The sequence below is a fragment of the Amblyomma maculatum genome, chromosome 6 (genome assembly GCF_055883805.1).
Source record: "Amblyomma maculatum isolate TAMU_Amacu chromosome 6, ASM5588380v1, whole genome shotgun sequence".
Taxonomy (NCBI): domain Eukaryota; kingdom Metazoa; phylum Arthropoda; class Arachnida; order Ixodida; family Ixodidae; genus Amblyomma; species Amblyomma maculatum.
This window is the reverse complement of record NC_139349.1, coordinates 111,625,769-111,651,373: the sequence shown is the minus strand read 5'-3', so window position 1 is coordinate 111,651,373 and position 25,605 is coordinate 111,625,769. Positions and strand designations below refer to the sequence as shown.

General features: G+C 43.9%; 1 protein-coding gene across 1 annotated transcript; it reads left to right on the top strand.

The window, feature by feature from the left end:
* The first annotated feature begins 663 nt into the window (after nt 1-663).
* LOC146186590 (angiotensin-converting enzyme-like) lies at nt 664-25,605 on the top strand. Its single transcript, XM_084607314.1, has 13 exons — nt 664-1,138; nt 2,023-2,181; nt 3,398-3,506; nt 5,796-5,939; nt 14,843-15,031; nt 15,811-15,908; nt 16,622-16,791; nt 18,066-18,190; nt 18,354-18,452; nt 19,214-19,358; nt 21,221-21,319; nt 21,401-21,523; nt 25,357-25,605. The coding sequence occupies exons 1-13, from the start codon at nt 863-865 to the stop codon at nt 25,550-25,552; spliced, it is 1,932 nt and encodes a 643-aa protein (XP_084463440.1). The 5' UTR covers nt 664-862; the 3' UTR covers nt 25,553-25,605.

Sequence of the window (25,605 nt, the reverse complement as noted above, 5' to 3'; positions counted from 1 at the left end):
CTTGCAAAGTTGGTGCACTCGTAATATATAATTTATCTGATGTGCAAATTCGTATAGCTAGAAATGCAGACATTCATGAGAGTGAATGAGTAACGCTCGGAAGTGGGCTTAAAAGCGTCACTTGTGCATCCATTTTATATAATGTCTTCCTACCATAGAGGTCAGGCCTGTGCATACTGCCCTTCGCTGGGTTCAACTCACGTATGAGCTGCTGACGAATAAATCTAAACATAACATATCGGGTACGTATAAGCACGTTAACCACTAATTCAAACTTTATTATTTCTTTTAAGTGACGGATAACGTTCGTTAAGGCCTAATTTAAGATTATTTAAGGTTCTGACTATAACGCCTTTTCAGTTTTTGTGTAAGCTCGTTTGATTTAAACCCTGGAGTGTAGAAAAACTTCCGTAGGAGCCTGTGAGGGACAAGTGAGGTGCCGGTGGGCTTTCCCACTTGCGTGCAGCTCAGTGATGAGAAGGAAGAGGAAAATTTCCGAGACCGGCTGGTCGGGCCCTGTCCGCGATGAGAGCGAAAAAGCCAAAATAAGGCCATCCGCCCGACCTGCGGCAAGATATGCGGCGAAATTGACAAACGTGTCCAGAAAACGAATACGCGTGCGTGCACGGGGCCGGGCGGATATGCATCGCTTTTCAGGTCTCGGCTGGCGACCAGTTCCGGACCGCATCTGTGACGGCGACTCTCACGCTTCTGCAGCACCCGAGCAGACGCCACTGCCGCGGGAGCACAGGTGGGGGCTAACGAACCCGGAAAACAGGTTTGCCCTGTTAAAATTTTGCCGCCCTCGTTTAAAAAGGCGAAATCGGCTGACCGCCCAGGGCCAGTGGCTGCGGCATCTCCAATGAGCCGCTGTCGCCCGGGAAACGGCGTTGTCGTGATGAGTAGGACGAAGTTGTCGCGATCATGGCTGGTGGTGCTCGTTGGATGCGCCCTGGTCGGGGCGCGGCTGTCCGGCGTGGAGGCCAGGGTTCCCGTGGAAGGAGAACTGGAGGATGAAGAGCGGGCTAAGGCTTATCTCAAGGATGCCGAGGTGCTGCTCACAGAAGCCTGTCTCAAGGTCTCGAACGCGCGCTGGGACCATTCGGTCAACCTGACGGAGCACAACAAGAACAGATCTGTGAGCTATCTCAAACTCCATCTGTCCTTTGCATTTATGATTTCTGTCAGTTTCGGTTGCCGATGAACTTTTCTGTGAGGATTTTGTGTAAAGGACGTTCTGGTTAGATTTCTTTTTTCTTTTCTTTTTCTTTTTTTTTTGCGCTGCAACGAAAGATACGACGTAAATGGCGGGGGTTTCACCCCTGTACTACTTGAATCGCTACAAATTTGTAGGTTGAGAGATGACTTGTTACTTACAGGTGCCCTAAAAGTATTCGAAACAGGCGTCCAAAGGAAGATGCTTGTAGGGACCATCTGACGACACCGGCTGCCCTGAACATCCTTGTCCTTGAATTATAAATTTAAAAATATAGATTAATTGATAATGCGAGAAAAACGACAATGTAGAATTACCAGTTCATAGCAGCATGCTTATAATACCCAAGAATGCCGCTTTTCCCCGCGTTCGTGCTCAGGGGGCCTCTGTGAGAGACTGTACAAACATGCAGAGGGACGCAAGGGCTTTTTGACGCGCCCACTATAGAACACTATCCACAAATTACGGAACAAAGACGTTCCTCATAGTCCATTGCAGCATTAAGTAATTCTGTACATGAGCAGCTCTCTGCTTTGAAAGTGCATTATAATATGACGTTTCGCAAGCTTCGCCCTTGTAGTACACTTATTCTTTTTTTTTTTTTTTTGAGTGTGGGGAATAAATAAATTCTTTTTGTAGAGAGTGTGACACTGCTTTTTGTTACCCATATCACCTAGATTACAGCGAATACGTAACTCTACCGACGAGTACACTGTGCCATCCACCAGGCGTCCCTGCCTGCCTTATTTTCATTTGATCTTTTTTTTTTTTTTTTTTTTTTTTTTTTTTTTTTTTTTTGCCCATAGATAGAAGCAAGCCTAGAGAGGAGCCGGTTGAACAAGGAGATATGGAAGAACGTGACAATGTTCAAATGGACCACTTTCAAGGACGAGCAGACTCGCGTGGTGTACAAGAGAACATCGGTGCTGGGCAGCGCAATTCTACCGGATGAAGAAAATCGAGAGGTATACGCGCATGCGCTATGCTTCCGGCATCGATAACGTCTGCGTCACTTGCGATGTTTAACTCACCGGGTTGGCCCAGAAGCAGGATTTCTTTGGGTGCATTCGATCACCAGGCTGTAACATGCTGTGATCAGGGACAGTAGCACTGGTGAAATGGAGGCGAGATTAAGCATATAATTTGTTTGCGCAATGAACGCGGTAGTTACGAATTATTTTACGCGCCAGTGCAGGCTCAGCAGCGAAAACGCCAGTGACCTACCATACACTACGGGCGATAATACCATGTGATCTTATAAAAATTTAAGAACGAGGTAATAACAAAGAAGGTACTTAGCTGTTTAGTAGACGCTACACTTGCCATGATGTTGGAACCTCTGATCAATGTAATAATCACGGTTATTTACCCTTCGCGTTAAAAGTATACTTTTGCTTTGATTACGAGTTCACTGATGAACTCTAAATCGAAGGGGGAAGACGAGATACGATAAAGGAATGAATTGATGGTGCTAATTTATTATTAACTCATAAAGCGACATTCTGTCCAAAAATGCAGAGAAGTTGCAAAATATGGTTTGGTTTGGTTTGTAGGGCTTAACTTCCCAAACCGACTCAGGCTATGAGAGACGCCGTATTGGAGGACTCCGAAAATTTCCACCACCTGGGGTTCTTTAACGTGCATTGACATCGCACAGCACACGGACGCCTTGCTTTTCGCCTCCATCGGAAAGCGGCCGCCGAGGCCGGGATTCCATCCCGCATCCTTGGGAACAGTAGTCGAGCGCTGTAACCACTGCGCCACCCCGGCGGGGCGAAGTTGCAAAAGAATAAAAGCACTTGAACCAGCTATGCTTGCAAATTCGCACTAATTTTCTTTCTCCTGCTCCATCACCTTTAGTTTTCTGCCGAAGGTTTAAGAGGAAGTGTCTGGCAATGCAGCTCTTTTTTTTTTCTTGCGTTTAACCTGCAGTAACCATCACAGACACAAAACCTAACCAGTAAATTTCTTGAAAACATAGTGCAATAGAGACAAGGACGACACATCCTTTTAATTAACTGTTTGATGAAGCCTGGAAATTTCTGCCGTCCTAAAACTGTCCGCGGATTTAAATTACAGCTGAACATTTTTTCTTCTGCTCTCCCCTTCGCATTCAGAAATAGGCTCGATTTTTGTTTTCGCCTAAAACGGCAAACTCTTACATTGAGTTTTATTTTCTAGCTGGTCCAGATAATTGCCGACATGAGCCAAAACCATGCGTCCGCAAAGATATGCCCGTTCAAACGACAGCCTGTGTCTCCCGAAGAATGCAACGTGCCTCTGGATCCAGGTATAAGACCTCTGTTTATTAATCCACACATTATGTGCATGCATTAGAACAATACTGCGGCATTCCATTAGAAGACAGTCACTGGAACACAGAAAGGATAAATGCGGAGACAAAGCCCTACACTCTCTAAGCGTTATGTAGGTTATTAAAGAGCTAACCCGAAATAACGGAACAACGACCAGAAAATACCGGTGACACCACGAGAACACGAACCAATGACGAGGTGAACGACGAGAGTGCTGCCTTCGTCTCATTTGTAGAATAATGGCGCTGCGGTTAAAGTTGCCAAATAGTATACGAAGACCATGTGGCAAAGTAAGCAGTGCGACAGAGCGAATTCTGTGGTGGATTTTCGTAACGATAAACAAGGATTAAAGGAGTAACAACATTCGCTTCGCCTAACCGCGACTTCGGTGACCATGCTTGTCTGCACAGCGTTTACCTCCCTAACTGTTCATGTTTTCACTGCTGCGCGCCATCGGTAGCTTTTGGTCGTCGCTCCATCATTCCAGGTTAACTTCTCCATAAATGTCCGCGCTAAATCTGAGCTAAATTCAGCAAACTGACTGGAACCTAAGCGCTTATGAAATGCTAGACGTAAAGATCGAGAAACTTCGGAATGCGTGTGTTGAACAGTGCAGTCCAGAAAAAGCATGTATACACTTTTCTGGGCACGCATGATTATCTATCACGCCAAGTTTTTACTGCGCACTCATCGAATCCAAGAAGTCAGTTCGCAGACACATTCAAGGCTACGTTTCTCGCAAACTGGCAATAGGCCAAAAATTTGTTATATTCTGTCGATGAGAAAGGAGTGAAGTGCAAACAGCACGGAATGCAGCATGAATAAAACTGAAATGTGAACTGTTAAGTTTTTTAATAAAGCGGCTCTTTTAATTCCAAGGTTCAGAAGCAGTCTAGCCGCACTTAAATATTCACTCTTCCTTGACTAAGACATTACCTTTTTGCTGTACGAATTTCATTTGACGCTGGCATTATGTCATGTCAACTTGTTTCTCTATATAACGGCATTTAAAACGCTGTTACCTTGATGTCGTTTTTTGGTTACTATCTAACAACGACGAACTTGAAATAATGTAAGGATGTGCTTCTCGCAGAGAAATAAAAAAAGAAAGAGATTTGGTACATTACTTAGGTGCTTGCTGCATAAGTGCTGTCATCTCGCACGTATGACTCATGATGATGCGGTGTGGCATGATATTTAAAGTTGAATTTTCCCAAGCTACACATGGGCCCTTAGGGATGCCGCAGCTGTGGGCTTAGGCTTAATAAAAACCACTGATACCATTGAACGTGCACTGATATCACACAACAAAGGACATTTTCGCATTTTTCCTCCATAGAAATGCTACCGGAGTGACCGTACTTGATCCCGCAACTTTTCGATAAACAGGCGAACTAAAGATCCACTGAGCCACAGCGGCGGCTCACACTGCAAAAGGCGATGCGATATAGAGTCATAACGTGTAACACAGTGCAGTGCAGTGCAGTGCAGGCAGTGCTGTGTAGTACTGTTCGGTGCGGTGCGGTGCGGTGCGGTGCGGTGGAGTGGAGTGGAGTGCAGTACAGTGTAGTGCAGTGGAGGGCAGTAGACTGCAATCGAGTGCAGTGCAGTGTAATATCGGGTACTGTAGTGCAACGTAATGTAACGTAACGTAATGCAGTGCAGGTAATATAATTTCAACATTAAGTGAAACGATCTGTATACCAGAGAGGACCCTGGCCCGCACACACGAATGGTTGGGTTTCCTCAAAATGGCTTTTTGCACCGATTCCTGGAAGGAAAAGAGGGAGAGGCGGAGATTTTACTTTTATCCTCAGTCCTCAGGGGAGTAGGAGGCCTAATGGGTTACTTTTCTGTGCTGTGCCCGACCGTAATAAACTAGCTCCATGATGCCATCGCGTGGCGCACTCAATCTGCCATTTCACTGCTTGGATACCGGGGCCTTTTGTAACCATCATTTGAGCGATTCATTTTTCTGCCCTTGTATCAATGGCAGTTGAAGTTTATGACGTCGTAACTGAGAGCTGAAAACGTAGCTTCAGTTTCCCTGTCCAGTATCGATGCGTATCTTACCAATGGATAGAAAGCAAATCAATTACTCGGGAAATAAATCGTAAGAAACACAGAGTCCGAATCTGTGGAAGTCGCGGGAGTCAGGCCACTCCGACCTCCTGTCTTACGTTGACAGGGAGCGTACATCTGATCATAAGTGCATTCGCACTAAATGTGTCTGGCCTTTGCATGGAACCTTAAAAATATTACAGTGATAAAGGACACGCTGGAGGAGTCCAGAGACTACGACGAGTTGCTGCACGTCTGGAACGAGTGGAGAAAGGTATCGGGCAAGCCTATGAAGGACAAATACCTCCGATACGTTGAGCTGGAGAATAAGGCCGCCAAGCTAAACGGTAAGTTCACGATTGCGGTTGCATTGTGAAGAATGCTTTGATAAAAATGAGCGTTTTCTTTTTTGTTTGCTTTATTTATTTCTTTTTTTTTTTTGTTCCGAGTAAGCAAATCAACTTTTATTTTGCTCTAATGAACATGACGTTAAGCAACTTGTCGGGTTACACTCCCAGTACCCAAATCTTCACATTACAAGTTCATAAATACGAGTGCCTTTTTTTTTTTTAATTTGTAGCTGCGAATATCGTAACGGTCATCCGAGATGCACGATTCATCTTTTTTTAGGTGACTTAAGTGGCTTGCAAAAAGAAAATTTCTCTCAACGTGGAACTCCACGCTCGGCAAAATTCAATGAGCGTAACCAACATGCGGTGAAAAGAGAGTACAAACAATGAGAAGAGTTTCTTTAGCACCAGAATTAGATCAAATAAATAAATAAATAAATAAATAAATAAATAAATAAATAAATAAATAAATAAATAAATAAATAAATAAATAAATAAATAAATAAATAAATAAATAAATAAATAAATAAATAAATAAATAAATAAATAAATAAATAAAAAACCGGTGATCAACTTTGTACCCTTATTGTTTGATTGACGCAATTTCCATTTTAATTTTTCTGTTCCTGTGTGCGTGCACAGGAGAGATAATGGATTTTCATTAAGAAATATCAGGTCATCTGGTAGGCTTAGCACATTCAGACGTTGACAGTCTTTACGATCCATAGCGAAGAACCCTTCTCATTCCATGAGTGTGTTGCTGGACTGAACTGTATGCTGTTAAGAAAGGAACTCAGCTCGCATGCAAGAAACAAGGCTTTTAATGTTTCCGCAGTCAAGATTAAAAAGAAAAGTAACTTACTGGCAACTTACGTATGCGTGTTTAATAAAAACTCAGAATGATCCCTCTACACTGCCAAGAATGCTGCCATATATCTTAACTGGCGCCATATTGCTTTGTGTGAGACGGTTATTGCTCTCAATTTAAATATTGACACCGCCACTGAATCACAGAGACATTTCAAATCGATTCCTTACTGGCTGTTGTGTGCTCTTACTGAGGAGGTGCAAACGTTTTGTCCAGAGATAGCACGGGCACACGTGGTAAAAGGGTCGGAGAGAGAGAGAGATATTTTAATGGCAACAGGAGATGTCTGCCTGGTGGTAAGCCTAGCATGCTAAAGGGTCGGAGTACAATGGTTAAGCACACGCTATAATCTGCAGAACAGCTCGCTCTCGCCGACGATGTTCTGGAGTGGGCGAAGTAGGGTACTCGTCTCGGTCGTCGATGGAGGTGCCGTCGACTGTTCCAGCGAAGCGACTCCAAAGCCTCTATATTTTTTCTGCAAATGAATAAGAGCTTAATTATGACCTTAAGCATACATGTTTTAAAAATCGTTTTTATGAGGATGACTAGGAAAAGACATGGCTAGACTCCTTGTAGTTTTGCGTTCCGCTATCTTACTGAGTTAACGAGGACCAATGCCCTATAGCATCGCAATGACTGTCAGCCCGAAGACGAATTATCACGTGATAGCGCATACAGCTCGTGGTATCCAAAAGGCATCGCCGCCGCCGAAACCCAGAGTTGAGAAAAATGCGTCGGTAAAAAGATGCATGCACCCTAGACAGGGCAGATGACCTAGACAGGAAAAGCAGAAAGGTAGGTTTGAAAATAAATGTTGTTATGTACTCAGTACGTAACGGGGGTGTTTATTCGTAGTCTAAGCGCTGCGAGTCCGCAAGGAACACCAGCGCACACCAGCTTCTGTTTCTTCTTCTTCTCTTCTTCCTTCCCTTGACGTCCCGAAGCAGAAGATTAAGTTGATGCTCAACAGCCTCGGAAATGAACAGCAGTTTACGTTAGGTATAGCGAAGCACTGGAAGCAGTAGGCGAATATGTCTGCTTAGGACAGGCAGTAACCGCGGATCCGGATCATGGAAGGGAAATAACAAAGAGAATAAGATTGGGATGGAACGCATTTGGCAAGTACTCGCGTATTATGACTATACAGATTACCGCTATCGCTCAAGAAGAAAGTGTACAACAGTTGCATCTTACTTATAACCACCTATTGGGTTGAAACGTGGAGGCTAACGAAAAGGCTTCTACTTAAGTTTAGAACAATGCAGATGGCTATGGAACGAAAAATGGCAGAGGTAACATTAAGAGGTAGGAAGCGTGCAGAGTGGGCCAGAGAAATAACTCAAGTTACTGACATTCTAGTGGAAATCAAGAAGAAATGGGCATGGGGAGGACATGTAGTGCGAAGAGAGGACAACCGATGATATCTGGTAACAAGCTGGATTCCAAGGGAAGGAAAGCGCAGTAGGGGACGGCAGAAAGTTAGGTGAGCGGATGAGGTTAAGAAGTTCGCAGGGGTCAAGTGGATGCAGCTAGCACAGAACCGAGTTAATTGGAGAAATATGGGAGAGGCCTTCGCCCTGCAGTGAGTATGGTCAGACTGATGATGATTATGATGTTTACTGATGGCTTGGGAAGATGGCGTATCGGAGGCCGGCAGAAAGAAAGGCGGGTGAATTAAAATATTGGGTTGGGTAAAGGGTAAATTGGAGAGGGGGTGGGGTAAAATGGCTACAGGCTACGACACAGGGCCCGTATACCAAGTTTTCATCGTTGTCAGAAGTATCGTCCCCGCCTTCACCTGATTGGTGAAGAGGCGGGACCGAAAATGGCCCACCCAACTGGCATCCGTTTCCGGTGTTTCCACCGATAAGATGAGGGCGGAAACGACACTTCTGAAAACGAAGCAAACTATAGAATACGGGCCCAATGGAGATACGAAAGAGGCATTAATCCCGTTGTGAACGTATAGGTTAGCCTGATTTGGTGATTCACGATGTGTGGGAAGTCAGAAATCAGGAACAGACCTCATGAGCGAGAAAATCATAATCTGCTGACGGGCGAAGTCGCCTCATGCTACTGCCTAAAGATGTGCGTATCCCTTCGCACTTCAGCCTGAAAAACGAATCGTATGACGCTGGCTATGCGCTGAAGTGATGACGAGAGCCAAAAGCGCAGTAAAACTTACCTCATCTCCCAGTAGAGTGAGTCGATTCTCTTGTAGCTCTGTGGTTCGTCCAGCACTTTCCACAGCCACTTATTTGTTGCGATAAAGTGAAATGTTTGTCCGACATGGGCCGCACGAGGCAGTGCAGGTGGCTTAGCTTTTTCTTCTTCTTCTTCTTCTTCTTCTTCTTCTTCTTCTTCTTCTTCTTCTTCTTCTTCTTCTTCTTCTTCTTCTTCTTCTTCTTCTTCTTCTTCTTCTTCTTCTTCTTCTCCTTCTTCTTCTTCTTCTTCTTCTTCTTCTTCTTCTTCTTCTTCTTCTTCTTCTTCTTCTTCTTCTTCTTCTTCTTCTTCTTCTTCTTCTTCTTCTTCTTCTTCTTCTTCTTCTTCTTCTCACGTGTCGCTCCTATCGCGTCGCTCCTATCGCGATTCACATTCAACTTTACTGTCACGTGGTACTTTCGCAGTAACGTGACATTTGTGACCCTTAAGACCCAAGACTATGACTTTTGCATGAAACACAAACCCTTAACCATCTCTTTCGTCATAACTCCCAGATAATGACAAACTACAATGACTTAAACGACCATGACATACCGTTTATATATCGCATATGACACACCATCTCATTTCATATCACGCGTTACATTTTGCTCCTATATTTTGAGGACACATTTAGCCTAGAATGACTTTCGCCTTAATTTCAGCGCCCTCCAATGTGACCCTGCTTGACTATACATTTGACGAGAAAAATAGAACTGTAGCTGAACCACCTCCGCTGCCTGATTGATTGATTTATTTATAGAAAGGGAAAGGCGCGGTAACTGTCTCACTTGTTTTTTCTGTGGACACCTCAACCGCGCCGTAAGGGAAGGGAGGAAGGTGGGAGAGAAAGGGGAAAGAGAGAAAGAGGAGCCGTAGTGGAGGGCTATGGAGTAATTTCGACCACCTGGGGATCTTTAACGTGCGCTGACATCGCACAGCACACGACGCCTCTTCGTTTCGCCTCCATCAAAACGCAACCGCCGAGGTCGGGTTCGAACCCGGGTACTCCGGCACAGTAGTCGGGCGTCTTGCCACTGCACCACCACGGCGGGGCACCTCCGCTGCCTCGGGCGGACAGAAGAGAAAATAGAGAAGAAAGAAAAAGAAGAGGGGAGAGAAAGACGCGCGCCGCAACAACAGCCGTCGTCCACCACCGTAGCAGTGGCGGGTGCAATGACGGCCTACAACAGATAAAATTCGGTGGCAGGCTAGCCCCCGCCGCAAGCGGCGTTGACCTACCTGTCCCAGCCCCATCAGGGCCAAGATCCCGTACCGCTATTCCACACTCGCAGGAGCACTGCAACGAACGCGTGTCAAGGAAAAGGAATTTCCAATGTGCGACACGAGTGCTAGCAAAAGCTATACAGGGGCGCGCGATGTGTCGTGTGCAGCAGCAGTGCTCTCAGATTTTTCGCGATTTTAAGTGCAGTGAAATCGTAGAATGCAGGGCGCCTTTTGCGTTTCACCACCATTGAAACACGCGAATTGTTACCTGGATAATATGGAGGAAACGGGAAAGCATACGACTTTAAAAGCGAAATTCCGTAGGTGACCGTTGTTGTGAGGCCGCGATGGTCCCAAAAAGGGGAGCACACTTGCTGCCGCTATATGGCACATTCGTAAGATGACGTTTATAAATGGTAGGCGATTAGATAAAAGCCTGTTGTGGCTTATAATTACCTAATGCACAGAAATGGCTTGGACGAAAAACAAACCTTTGTATTTAGCCTTCATGGGCACTAATGGGGATTATGACAACGTAAACAGAAAACTCGTGTGAAACATCCTAAAAGACGAAGGTCTGTTATGAGATAACAGATTTTCTACAGGAAATATACAGGGATTATACAGTAGAAATTACATGGGGATAGATAAGAAGTATGGAAACTGTCGCGATATACAAATAATTAAGACAATGTTGGCCTCTATCACTACTACTGTTCATGCTTTATATGGTTAATAAAGAAAGAAGGATAGAAGAGAGTAATCAAGGTTTTAATCTGTCATATAGATTAGGCGGAACATTCGTAGAGCAGTGGCTTTCCGGTTTACTGCACGCGGACGATATTGTACAGTTGGCAGATGGGCAGGAAAACTTGCAAAATAGTTAATTCTTGTGGATGCTAATGTGACACTCTAGGCTTCAGTTTTAGTGCAATAAATTCGGGTCTGAGGACCTTCAATGGTTTAGTCGATCAGGTGCTTAAAATACAAGGGCATGGAATACTTAGAGTGACAGAATAATAATACTTCGGGGTGTGCATAAAGGAAGGACTGCCACACACAGAAAAACACGAACAGTACGTTATCACAAAAGGGCAAAAAGATGTCGGGAAAATGAAACATAGGGCATTGTGGGGATAGAGCAATTACGAGGTGCTGAAGGGTATGTATAAAGTAATTATTGTGCAACGGCTTACTTTCGGGATTGTTGGGCGATTAGCATTAGCTGCTCACGGCAAAACAAACAAAAAAGGTAGTACAGGGTGATGGGTGGAGCATCTTTCGAAGCAAAGGAAGCTCAGAGTAAGGTATTAGATGAGATGTGAAAAAACTTCAGCGCAAATGAAGTAGCCCGAAGGCGAAAAGAAGGGACGCATTTTTTCCCGTTTCGGGCTACCTCATTTGCGCTGAAGTTTTTTCACATCGTAATAGACCAACTAGCCCAACAAAAAGTTTCACTTCACATTACGTGAGGAACGCCTGAGGAAAAATGGACAGTGACAGGTGGGCAGCTATATTATTTAAATTCTTAATCTAAAAAGCGTTGACTCAAAATGGAGAAAAATAACTATAGGAAACTACCCAGTAAATATGTACGGCATAAGAACGGGGAATAAAGATCCTTGAACAACATGTAAAAAGACAAACACAGAAGTTAAAATAGGATACATTCTATGGTAAAGAAGCACAGTGTAGAAATATATCGAAACTTAAAAATGCAGATCAGGAAGGAATATTAATTTAACAACTCAAAAGGGAGTGCCCTTTTTGAAGCTAGACCTGGGTGCCTCAGAACACGCAGCTACAGAAAGAAATTTAACCAAGACGACACATGTGCAAAACGTGGTAATTCCATAGAAACAATTGAACATCTTGTGCTCGAATGTGATGGTATCCATCCGGAAGTCGTTGCAGGTGCAGTCACTCTCCCTGAGGCGCCAGGGTTTTGAGGCACCTGTGGTTGGGCGAATGAACCTGCAGTGCAAGTTAGCAAAAAGTGATTGGAAGATTGGTGGCTGAAAAGCGGAGAGATGATGAGGGCAGAAGTAATAATTTAGTAACTCGAATCACGATATAGTTGAAGGAATAATAACAGCATTCAAGATATAAGGGAAAAAAAGCAGGGCATGGCTGGAACTGCCACCACCCGGTTTCAAAGAGGATGCTCTTATAATCCATCCATCCATCCACGTCACGGCTCGTGGGGGAGGCTGGTAGATACTCGTCGTTGGCAATCCCGCCTCCTCGCGGGTATAGGACACTATATCGTGGTGGAGGCTGGGAGAGGAGAAAATGTAGTGCGCTTATTGAAGCCATTTGACGGGTCCTCGTGAGTCCGCAGAGGCAGAGCCGCGGCATCGACGCTTCAAGATCAGACGTGCTGCATAGATAGGATGCCGCAGCGGCAGAGTTATCGATGATGATTAAGCAGCTAACTCATCTCCTCTTATCGCCGTGCGGCTCGAAGTTCTGAATGTGTACCAGTTTTTTGCTCAACAAACCACCCACACGAGCCGCCTCGCTGACGAAATTTCAATGGAAGGAACGTAGGAACTTAAGCAGTCTTAAGTGTATCTGCCGAATATTTTTAACTTGATAGCGCTAGAGGCCCCATTCTGCAGAAAATCCTCCTTTTTCGGAGTTGTGAGCAAAAAATCACGGGCTTGGAAATGGTATTGGGATTATTGTTATGCTAGAAATATTTGTGCACACTTGCAGCTGTGCACAAATATAGATAGGGTCTAAAATGGGCAGGGACGTGAGGGTGGGGTCAAGTGTCACGGCACAGGAAATCAGAAAAGCTGCACAAGTTGACCGTGAGCCCTTGCTTCCTTAGCGGGTGCGATTAGGCACTGTTCACAGTTACACTGTACGGAACTGTAAGCTGGTTAAGAGGTGCACGCGCAGGCCCGCTTCATCAACAAAATGAACAAGCGCGCACAAAGCACTTTGCGTCTGATGATGAGCAGCAGCGGGATAAAACGAGGTCACCAACGTTGTTGACGGTATACGCCGAGCTTTCAGTATGCGCGTCGTAATCATGCGGGCACATTCGCGTGAGCGGGGCAGTCGCACAGCAAGAGTTTTGTGCGACACAAACCGTTTCCCAAACCCATGATGCGCTGGCGACGCTCTGCCGTTCTGAGGCGCTCGATGCGGATGCCTAATAAAAGAGCCAAGGCTAGGCTTCCAAATGTGAGAAAGGGAGTTGGGCGAGATGAAGCATGTGGATCAGGATGGTAGGAGCGACATCGAAGTGGGTAATGTTTTCTCACAGGGGAACCCTCCGTGTTCGTATGAGCTGATTTGGCGAGGCGGTCAGCTGCTCGGCAAGGGTGACTTGAAATTTAGCAGTTGATTCCAGTAATATGCGTTGTGGGGCTAGTTGGTTCATACTCAGATAGGTTTTATGCGCACAAAAAGACGACACAAGGGAGACGACCTGTCTCCCTTGTCTTTTTGTGTCGTCTTTTTGTGCGCATAAAACCTATCCGAATTTTAGCAGTTGACATGACCGAGCACTGATTCGCCGGTGGGTTCTGGGACGTAACAAGACAACAGCAAGTTATATCACAGAATCCATCGGTGAATCAAGTGGCCTAACAAGAACTTTGAGAGGAGCTGCCAACTCGGGTCCCTATTTCAGGTGGTAGGGGGATAATGGAATCAGCCTAAGCTCCTAGGCTATAGACAGACGCATTGATACTGCTTGGTTAAAGCGGTGCTTTGTATTTAAGTCGGGTGACCGCTGACGACGGTTAGCTGGATAACGTAGTAGCCTAGGATGCTGGGGCACAAATGAAGCAATCAGAGACTACATGTACCGCAAATGGAGCCACTAACGCTATCGTTTCGTACCCTTAGAGTTGAAGCTTTTGCATCACAACCATGCGACAACGTGACATGGTCCCACCAAAATTGCGATATTCACCGATGATGTCGAGTCCTTGAACACTAAACAAAGTTTACAGGCACTAAACATAAATAAACTAAAAACTGGTCCTCCAACCCCTAACATGGTTTAACTGATTTTAAGACTAGCCTGATTCAAGTGTATGCTATACAGAGCGTTTGCAACAGAAATACCTTGACCGGAGTTTCTATTCCAGCTAAGACATAGTCAATTATAGTTCAGTCCGACTAGTCAAGCACATACAAATATTAGTAGTAGCTATGTGCATTACCACTCAATCAACAACGTTTTAGAGCGCTAAACATGATCTACTGAAGTCCAATAGTTTAATATGACCAACCTTATGACATATCCTTCGAATGTGTTGAATACTATTAATGCCATCGTCGCTTAATTAACTTTTGCTGTTTAATATGTTTATGTCCTGCCCTTTTATTGTTTCGTTCATTGTTTGGGTACGGTGACTTTAATTCTCTCTAAGGTTTGTGGTATCTCACTCGTAAATACAGTTTAAATTTAACCTTTTATTATAATCATAGTTAATCATTTAAAATTCAAATAAAAATGCGTGCTATTCAAAGGGACTGAACAAATTTATATTGCATATATTTGTAGCAATCCGTACATGTATTATAAAATTTTATCATGTGTTAAACAATGCAGGAAAGCTAATCGCAACTTTTGTTTCAGGATTCGATGACGCCAGTCAGCTGTGGCAAGAGACCTACGAGTACGAAGGCTTCGAGGAGAGCATGGCACGATTGTGGAAGCAGTTGGAACCCTTGTACCAGGAACTGCACGCCTATGTCAGGGCGAGGCTCATGAACGTGTACGGTGATAAGATAAAGGATGATGGCCCAATTCCCGCTCACCTTCTAGGTAAGCTTGCGATAAACACTTAAGAAAAGATCTCTTTGCAACTGCAGTAAGTTCTTGAAGAACGGAAGGCCAAGTTTACAAAAAAAAAAAAAAAAAGCATAGCCAGAGTAAGGGCCCTCGTGTCTGAGGTTTTTGGACTGTAATTTTTCTTACTGATGATCCTTCTATGCTTGCTTCATGAGCTTGACTATTTCGTGAAGCCTGTTAGCTCATAAATCGAATACATTTCTACGTTTCCCGTCTAAAACAACTGGTATTCTCCGTGTTGTGCAGCGTAAATCCGCCCTAATTACCTCCACCACATTCCTTTGAATATATCTGCCCGCATTGTGCCACAGCGTTAAATCGTTAACCTTTTTTTTTTTTTTGCTTACCTGTTATACCTGACATCCAAATTTCTCACGAGCTCTAGTCCATATGCTATGTGACAGTAACTCAAGAATCTAAGCATCAGAATTCAGCCCTGTCTCATAACAACAACAACAACAACAACAACAACAACAACAACAACAACAACAACAACAACAACAACAACAACAACAACAACAACAACAACAACAACAACAACAACAACAACAACAACAACAACAACAACAACAACAACAACAACAACAAAAAGGAACAATAAATCACTAATGTTATGAAAAGCTTGGACGTGCAATAATCATGTGTGCCGTTTACGTGACTTACAATGAAAACGTTTTGGCACATTTTCTTTTCCAAGCCATTTCAAATATCTCTCAGAAGGTTTTTATTTATTACTATATACTGGTCTGCAGGGCACATTCACTCTCAGCACTGGCACGCCCTGAATGAGCTGACACAGCCGTTCCCGGAGAAAAGGGCGGAGAACATAACGGTCGCAATGAGGAAAAAGGTGAGCAGCAAGCATGAGACGTCAAAACGTTACTTTCTATGAATGAGGGGGAAAACGTCCAGACATATTTCTTTTTCACCTCCAAAACCATGATATCGTATCTAAAGTGACTACGATTTATCATGGAGCTACAATTAAAATTTGAAGGAAACAGAAAAAAGAGTAATCGAGGAGGCGGAAGAAATTGACTTTTTTGATCATTGTTCTACGTTATAGACGTTCGGTGATGCGACCTGAATAATCAATCAGTACGTCCAAGTTTTGTGAAAAAAAAAAAAAAAGAAAAGAATGCATTTGGTACTCTAACGATCGCCATTAACGTCATCCACAACAAGAAGGTAACTTTTTCCTACGTTAAAGAACCCCAGGTGGTCGCAATTTCCAGAGTACTCCACTACGGCGTCTCCCATAGCCTGAGTTGCTTTGGGACGTTAAACCCCACAAAACCAAACAAAACCAAGCTTTCTGTGGTTTCCGCGATTATTGGCTTTTTTCGTAACTATCTTAGTTACATCACATTGTAAAAAAATATTGCCACTTTGACAGATCTTGCCGAACATTACCCGCATCTAAAGCTTTGTAGATACAAGGCTATATTTGTTGCTTGTGGGGATGTATTTAGGCTAACAATGAGATGGAACACTGCTTGAGCCGATGCCGCGCTCATAGGTCTATCGTTTTTGTTTTCAATTCGTAATCGGTGTTGGTTTCAGGATATGACGGTTATGGACATGTTCAAGCTCGCCGAAGAATTCTTCACGTCACTCGGACTCCCACCCATGCCGGCAATATTTTGGGAGAAATCTCTCCTCGTCAAGCCGAAGGACAGGGAAGTTGTGTGCCACGCTTCAGCGTGGGACTTCTGCGGTACTGGTGACGTCAGGTGAGCCCGGTAGCTTACATTTACGAACCTGCCTGAAAGTCGGTGGTGCTCTAATCGCATTAGGAATGACCAGAAAGTTCTGTCAGGGCTTCCTCTCGTAATGTTAAGGTGGTACAAGCTCAACGGTATACCTTGTCATTGTTTCGCTCTCGTAATCAATGTGTCTGTATCCTGCCTCCTTGCGCACTAGTGGTCTATAACCACTCAGCATCAACATTAATTAAGGCAAATGCATCAAAATGCTAATTCAGGCTAAATCCAACCGCTGTCTCAGATTGCTCGAATCAGACTCCGTGGTTGCCCTGTCGATATTTTTTTTTTCTTTCTTGTGTACAAGGGCTACAATTATGCTGTATATTGCAGCAGTCGAGAGTTTCGCGTTAATTTTGGTCTTTTGAAATTTTCACTGTCACGCTGTAAGGTTGATTAGACACGCGTTATCGAATTTAACTTCCTTAGAAATGCGAACATCAGTGCAAGGCATCGAACTCTCGACTTTGTTCTCGACCGCAGGGTGCCTTGAAAGCTGAGTAATCACTGCGAGTATCTAAGGTACTCTAATTATAAGCAATATCAAAGCAATATTCACCTTCGCAATGCTCGATATCTGTCCAGACAATTAAATCCATTGCTGTTCTTTTTTGGTATCAATATCTTTAAATGTGGGCTGATAGAGTGTTTTTCATAAGAGGGTGAACTTGAGTTCTCCTGAAGTAACAAAGCGGCTATCGAGTATAGCGCTCAAAATTGTGTTAGCCCTTCATCGGGCTCACAACTACGTCTAAAACAAGCTAGCAGCGCGGAGTATTCCCCTAACTATTTTGGAAACGACAAGGTTGGTCCATCACATGAACACTGCCAGTAAACCGTGCGCCCTCTAACTGCCGTGCTGCGACAAAAAAATTTTAGAAGACGATCACACAGGGATGAACGTAAGTAACCGGTAGCTTCTTTCTTTGCGTATTGTTTGTTTTCTGCAGTGTGCCAAGAAATATTTTTTTTTTCAACGATGGCCGTCCTAGATTTTAATTTTTCTATTACTTTAATTGCCTATTAACCGATCACACGCTGCTGTGATTGGCCTGAGCCACTAATCGTTCATTTCGTCCCCTGGACTAGCGGTACGAAGAATATGTTCCTAAAATTTGTGTGCATGTGAATGTGGTATTTTAAAAACAGGTATCGAGCGACGACTTCTTAATGCACGAATGAACTTTTGCTCGCTTCCTATAGTAACAATACGCTATTACCGGTCCTCTTGATTCTCAACTCAGGATCAAGCAATGCACTCAAGTGAAAGCGGACGACCTGCGTGTTGTGCACCATGAAATGGGGCACATCGAGTACGATCTACTGTATGCCAAGCAGCCCATATTCTTCCGCACGGGCGCAAATCCAGGTAATGTCAGCTGGGCTCTCCTGCTGAGCTTGTCTATAGTTTAGACTTCGTTAGTGGTGTTGATTGGCATGCTGAGTGTGTCGGGATGATTTCATGCTGATAACACTATTTTACTGCATTTATTAGCTTGTAAGTAAGCTGGTGTTCGCAAAAACATGTGCAGGTTTTCATGAAGCGGTCGGGGATACTATCGCTCTTTCCTTCTCCACCCCGAAGCATCTGAAGGCCATCGGACTTTTGGAGGGCGAAGCAGATGACTACGGTAAACATTCTTCTGACTACCCTGCATTCTATCAAAGAAACGTTGTGATTATATGTATCGTGTCTTGGCTTAAAAGGTGCTTTAACAACTTTCGAGAAAAAATTAGTATGCCAGGAGCAACTAGAGATATCACCATGAACATACGTAGGCGAATGGAAGGCTGTACTCGTGTGAAGCAATAATACCTTACGCGCTGAGCTGCGTAAGTGTTGTCTGTATTACAGAGAGCGCCCTGGCTGAAATTGTAACATTCTACAAGTTTCTGCGAATTCATTGCAACTACAAATGATATTAATGGTAATGATAATAATGATGATAATCAGTCGTTGCTCAGGAGTGTGCAGTTTGTTATGGAAAAGTTTGAAAGCGATGAGAGCTGCGCCTTTAAGCAAGAAGCAGATCAGGACCTTCTCGAGAAAAAAAAAAAGAAAAAAAAACTTCACAAGACAGTGCTGTATCATTGCTAAACAATTTCACGCCGTGACTGTATGCATAGTGACAAAATATTTTTTATTCGCTCCTACGGCTCATCCCAGACATTATTGCATGAAGAATATTACAAACACCCAATTGACGGTAGGTAACCTCTGTGTTAAGGAAAATAATAGCGTTTTGTCTTTAGTTTGTGCGAGCGATTCGTTCTTGCTCAGTTCTTTCGAGGTACACTGTATATTTAAATGCTATTAACTTGGTCCGACCTCCTAATTGCAGTGTTCGCGACTGGTTTCTTATGACACGCTGCCTTGGCCTTTCTCTCGCAGAAAGAGACATCAACCAACTCTTCAGTGTGGCACTTAGTAAAATAGCCGCACTTCCGTCCCTGTACATTTACGATCTATGGCGGTGGAACGTGTTCAAGGGGAAGTACAAACCCGATGAGTTCAATAAAGCCTGGTGGGACCTCCTGTAAGTACGCTAGACAAGTTCTTTAGGTATATCTGATATTAGCGTATGACTGGGAAAATAAGGGTTGTAGCAGGAATATTTCTTTTTGGAGTGCTCCTTACATTGCGTGCATAAGAAACACCTCGATCGGGTTCTTTGCTTCGCCTTCGTTTCGGCATCACTACCACGCTTAAGAAATAGCAGACGAGTACAGGAGAAACACACTGGATTCTCCATACGATACCCATAAGCATCATGCTGGCCTTCTGATATATTAAGGTGTTTAATTTTACTATTGTTTTCGAATGTACTCCGTTCTCTTCCAGTCGATAAAGACCAGCTACTGGTTGCATGCTGTCGTTTTTTCTATAGAGAGGTTATCGTTAAGCGGTGCAGTTTGTATTGGTGCTTGATTGAAGGGATGACAGGAAATGTCGGGACGAACTCAAAAAGGGCATGACACTTGTATGCTGACTATGCAGAGGTTGAATACGATTAACGGGAAGAGAGAAAAAAAAAATCAAACTTTCGGCGCATATTGTTATTTTGTTTTTCAGCAAGTCGACAGGACCCTCCCTGTCAGAGGGACCATCAACATAAGACTGGATCTATTTTTTGCCGTACTGACACTTTTTTGCATTCTTTCATTCCTCGCACATCGAAAGAGTGGAACCACCTTCCCGCTGCCGTGGCTTGTATACAGGATTATGCTGCTTATCGTCAGTCTCTGATGACGATGCTTTTATCTGATGCGAATAGTTAGTTTCTTTGTTGCTTTGTTATTTTCTTCGTTTTTTATTATTTTTTTATTATTTTTTTTCTGCTATGTTTGTTCAGTTTCTTGCGTTGCATTTGTTACAGTTGTTGTTTCTGTACTTTTTTTTTGTATTTCCTTGACTGCTTCGAATACTGTGTGTTGCTACATTTTAACTACGTTGTTGTGCCGCCTTTAACAAAAAATTATTTCTTTTCTTGCGTTGTTTGCTTGCCCACTCCCCTCTGTAATGCCTCGGAGCTTGAGGGTATCGAAAATAAATAAATAAATAAACATCAAACCTTTTGTACATATAATAAACTTCTGTAGGTATAGCGTAAATTTACGACGTACTTAATCTCACAGCTGTTCCTGTTACCTCACTACAGAAGGTTTTCCTTTGCAAACGCATATATGCGTGCCATACAAGATTTTTCCTTTTATATCCATAAAAATACAGAAAATTTTCTCTTGCCACAGCAACATTTATATGCGGTTTTGATTCATTAACCTGCAGTAACGAAGGTGTACTAACAACAGTTTACCACAAAAAAGTCTACATACTACAGAGAGGTACCACAGAAAAAAAAAAAAAAAAAACTAACTACTGGACATTACCACACAACTGCCGAAAACTCTGACGTTACTATAAGCAACACAGTATATTCTCGTATTTTTAGGCCTAGTTCCGTAGTTTTATACGACTGGGATGCGTTTTGATGGGTTGCCTTTGTTCTTTGTTTTTATCATTTCCAGTCACTGGTAACGCGCATCCTTCGCTTTGAGGCCGAAATTTCGTATCCTTAACTAACGGCAAACGCCGCTCCTGAAGGCGCCACGCCAAATCACTTATTATTCCTCCTCATGTTCAGAGAATTAATTCAGTGACTCGCTCCCCTGTGAAGCTAAAAGGCTCGTGCATCGTAGAAATCACGGATGCGCATAATAATTGACTTGCCTGCTGTACTTGGCCCATCCGTTAGAGGGGACCCAGAAAAACGGCTGAATTTGCGGTGCTTGTATACTGAGTATGCAAAGGTTGCATACGATTAACGGGAAAAGAAAAAAAAATCAGACTGTCGGTGCATATTGTTATTTTTTTATTTTTTATTTTTTTTTTTTTTTACAGGTTGCAGTACCAAGGCATTTGTCCCGGAGTTGCTAGAACATCAGAAGACTTCGATCCTCCTTCCAAATTCCATATTTCCGGAAGCGTTCCTTATATTAGGTACCTTAACAACTAAGCACCCATTTTTTTTTTTTTTTTTTTTTTCAGTGTGTATGAGGCATGTATTTTTTCTCTCTTCAGATATTTCACGAGCGCGGTGATGCAGTTCCAATTTTACAAGGCACTTTGTGAAGAAGCGAAACATGTCGGACCACTGCACACGTGCGATTTCTATCGCTCCAAGGAAGCTGGAAAATTATTCAGGTGAGCTGACGCTCTCTCTTTCTTTCTTTCTTTCTTTCTTTCTTTCTTTCTTTCTTTCTTTCTTTCTTTCTTTCTTTCTTTCTTTCTTTCTTTCTTTCTTTCTTTCTTTCTTTCTTTCTTTCTTTCTTTCTTTCTTTCTTTCTTTCTTTCTTTCTTTCTTTCTTATGTGCCTTACTCCCTTATGTGTCTTCAGCAATAAACGGTAAGCAGTTTTCCTGATTCTCGAACCAGTTTAAAGAAGGTTTAACTTCTGACAGCATTACAAGAGCAAGTGTCGCCATACGCGCCAGGCAGCTCGTTAGAGCGACGTACGATGTAGATTCTACACTGCAGAGTAGGATGGCGTTATATTTGTTCAAACCCCGCGTCGCATGATACATCACGTGCTGTGTCATGTGATTCATCGTCTCGGGTCTCTAGAGGATGTCAGACGGAGCGGCTGAAACGCACTGCTAAAGAGTGCCAGAGAAAGCCAAGCGTGCAGTCTAAAGCGAGTGCCAAGAATATGAGGGCGCTGTTCCAACACTGTTGTATTTATGGCATGCACGCTCCAGCCCCTCTTTAATGACTCGGAACGACAGAGAAAGAAATGTTGCCCCGCGGTATCTTAAGCCGTTGTCGGCCGCAGCTACTTTTAAGAGGTCATGTGCCATCACTTTGACAACTTTTGCACCTTTCGATCCTGTCCACATCGTTACCTATCATAATCCAGTTTTCTTTCTTTTTTTCCACCAATGCAATATAGCCGGTCAAATAATCATCGCAGGGGCCGATGTCTGCTTTTTTTTTTTTTCTGTAAATAAACCCTTTCTGTTGACAGGGGGGAAAATGAATGAGTAATGAATGACAACCCAGAGGGCTATGGAACGAAAAATGGTAGGAGTAACATTAAGAGATAGGAAGCGTGCAGAGTGGGTCAGAGAAATAACTCAAGTTACCGACATTCTAGTGAAAATTAAGAAGAAATGGACATGGGCAATACATCTAGTGCGAAGAGAGGATAACCGATGGTCGCTTAGGGCAACAAACTGGATTCCAAGGGAAGGAAAGCGTAGCAGGGGGCAGCAGAAAGTTAGGTGGGCGGATGAGATTAAGAAGTTTGCAGGGGTCAAGTGGATGCAGCTAGCACAGAACCGGGTTAAGTGGAGAAATATGGGAGAGGCCTTCGCCCTGCAGTGGGTATAGTCAGGCTGCTGCTGCTGCTGCTGCTGATGATGATGATGAATGTAGAACACCTGAGAAAATCATTTGGTTTTCGGTAAAACATAACTGTAAGTTGAGATGTTAGCTGCGGATATTAGCTACAACCGCAGACGAGTTAAATAAGGTGTCAAAACAAAATGAAACAAAAAACAACTCAATATTTGATATTCAGTTTGTTTAAGAAACGAGCTGAATATTGGCCATTTCTTTTTTCTGTTTGGACAGCGACTAGCCTGGTGTCCGAAATTAAGGGTCAGGTTTGTTTGCAACTAAAAATTGTTCGCGTTCACTTTGAGGTGACGTTATTCTACGGCTTTTTAAAGCTTTGTTCCCTACTTTTCGTTTTGCTCCGTCCTACTTTAAACTACACCCTTCCAGTACAGTCCAGTGCTTGTTAGCTCCTGGCGGTGTCTAGAGCTTGTTAAAATTTTCGTCATAATATCTCGTCATTACCACGGTCGAGTATTAAGAATAACAAAGGCAGAAAATTCACGCATTGAAAATAAACTCAAAGGAAACCTTTTTTCCCCTGAAGTTCCTGCCATAATGCATTCTTACTTTTCCATTAGGTGAACAACTTTGCCGGTATGCAGAAGGGATCTTTTTGCACTACTAGCCGTAATCACGGATTTCACTGATGTCTGTCCGAGGCCATTCTCTCTCTCTCTCTCTTTCTGTGCACTTGAAGCGCGAAAGAGAAGGTAGCGACACGCGCATCACGCGGCTTAGCCAATGAGGCGGAGTGGACGCGCAGCTGCAGCCAATGATCGAGAGTGGCGCGTACGGTTGCGGCCGTCGCGACCCTCACCGGACATGCGCTTGCTCGGACATGGCCTCCTAGATCACACGCTCGCGGAGATGACCTCGGTATAGTGCTCTAGAATATGCACTATAACCTCGGAGGCCATGGTTACAACTGAGCAGTCGTGCGGCGCCCGCGTGCCCCCACTTTGTCCTCTCGCGCCATTCGTCCCTCAACCTTCACGGACAGCAGACGTGTATGCGTGGTATTCCCAGACCTCAGTTTCGCGCCGCATCGTGAAGTAGCTTGCGCTCGCCACCGCGCCTTAATATATACTCACCTTCAAGCGCACGTCCATGCTCTTTGGTTGTCTTTCTTCACCCGGGAGGCCTTTCTAATAAGAGAGCAATTAGTCATTGGCATTCACCCAAGTTTGTGGTGTAAAAACGCATAAAAATTATAGAAAGGCTAAGTAATGTTGGCGCATCTGCTTCGCATTTGACAACAATGATAATCGGCTGTTCTTCTGTTTTTTTTTTCTTCTGTGTAGCACAGCACTTATTCCTCTAGCATTACGACGGAAAATTACCAAAAGTCGATTCCAATACGCAATTGTTTACGTATAAATCATTTCTGCTTCCGATCGTGCCAGCCTCCGCATGATTCGGTTAGATGTTACATACAGTAAATGCTTCACAAAACCGTATTCTTCACCTTTGTACTGCTCTCATACATACATGTGCCGGTAAACTTCTAACCCTTATTACTGAGCCGTGCAGTATCTTTACGACACCTCGCACCACATTGGCGGCTACAGTAGCCTTCCGAGAGCTCTGTATCTTCATCCTGGCAAATGTAGAGCGCAACGAAGCACGACTGTCCAGACGGCTGCTGTCTGTGAACAAAAGCCGTTTGTAGCAGAGAGGATGGGGTGCGCTTACTCTTTCCCTTAAGCCTGCATTGGGAGGATGCGCTCTCGCCTTTACAAAATGTGCCTTTTCTGTGTGCCACTACATGTCACTATAATGCCACCATAGTACAGTCATTCACTCACTCACTTGCACCGCCATTCGCTCCCCCGCTTGCCCGCTCGCACTCACTCATGCGGTCATTCGATAGCCTACCCACCCATTCAATCACTTTCACTTCATTCATTCACTCAATCAAACACAATTCACTTTCATTCATTCACTTAATCAAACACAATTCCCTCTCTCGCATTATTTCGCTTATTCACTCATATAATCGCCAAAGAAACAGAGCAATTAAGAAGGGTCGGAAGCAGGAACGTGACAGACTGAAGTAGCGCTGTTTTCCTTTTTTAGTTTGTGTTTCGATTACAGTATAGGATACAACTTTTCAGTAGTTTCCATATTGTCTGCGGTCTGCGCCATTCCGTGTTACTCCACCTACCAATGACAATAGTTAGCAAATGAAGGCTTCTAATATTTGGCTTTACCAACCAAGCCAGGGTCACCAAAATTCTTGAGATTATAAAGGTATTTTTCGATTAACTTTCGATTAGCTTTTTATTTTGATAGCAAGAAAAGTTTAACGACATACTACATTTTCATCGCGGATAAGTTCTTTATGATGGTCCTGAATATGGGAGGAGCTTCACTGTAGACTTTAGTCGCATCCGACTCTACTTCAATATCATTCTCGCCCAACTCAACGTTCTAGTGTGTCAACATCATACTGTTTTGTACCTTCATACTGTTACCCATGCAGTCACTTATCCACTCGCTCCTTTGCTGATCTACTCACCTTTTGTCATTCGTTACACATTACTCGATCACTCACATTCACATTCCCTTGCTCGCTAACTCGCTTGCGGAGACAACGGAGTGGACTGATCGAGATTACTCTATTCTTCTCCCCCGTTCAGCGACGTGCTGTCCCTCGGCAAGTCCCGTAAGTGGACCGAGGCCCTGTCCCTGCTGACCAGGGGCCGCACGAGCGAGATTGACGCCGGCCCACTGCTCGAGTACTTCCAGCCCCTCTACGAGTGGCTCAAGCTGCAGAACAAGAACCGGACGGTCGGATGGAAGAACGCCGAGTCCACCTCGTGTCCCGGAGCGTGAAATGCTCCGTGGGCGGCGCGTTTCATGAGTCACTGAAAAAAAATAAAACAAGG

Excerpts from the sequence above, each read along its gene's own strand:
- LOC146186590 (XM_084607314.1), top strand. The coding sequence starts at position 863 with ATGAGCCGCTGTCGCCCGGGAAACGGCGTTGTCGTGATGAGTAGGACG. Across the intron at positions 1,139-2,022 it reads AGCACAACAAGAACAGATCT|ATAGAAGCAAGCCTAGAGAG; the intron begins GTGAGCTATCTC and ends TTTTGCCCATAG. Across the intron at positions 16,792-18,065 it reads TGCGGTACTGGTGACGTCAG|GATCAAGCAATGCACTCAAG; the intron begins GTGAGCCCGGTA and ends TTCTCAACTCAG.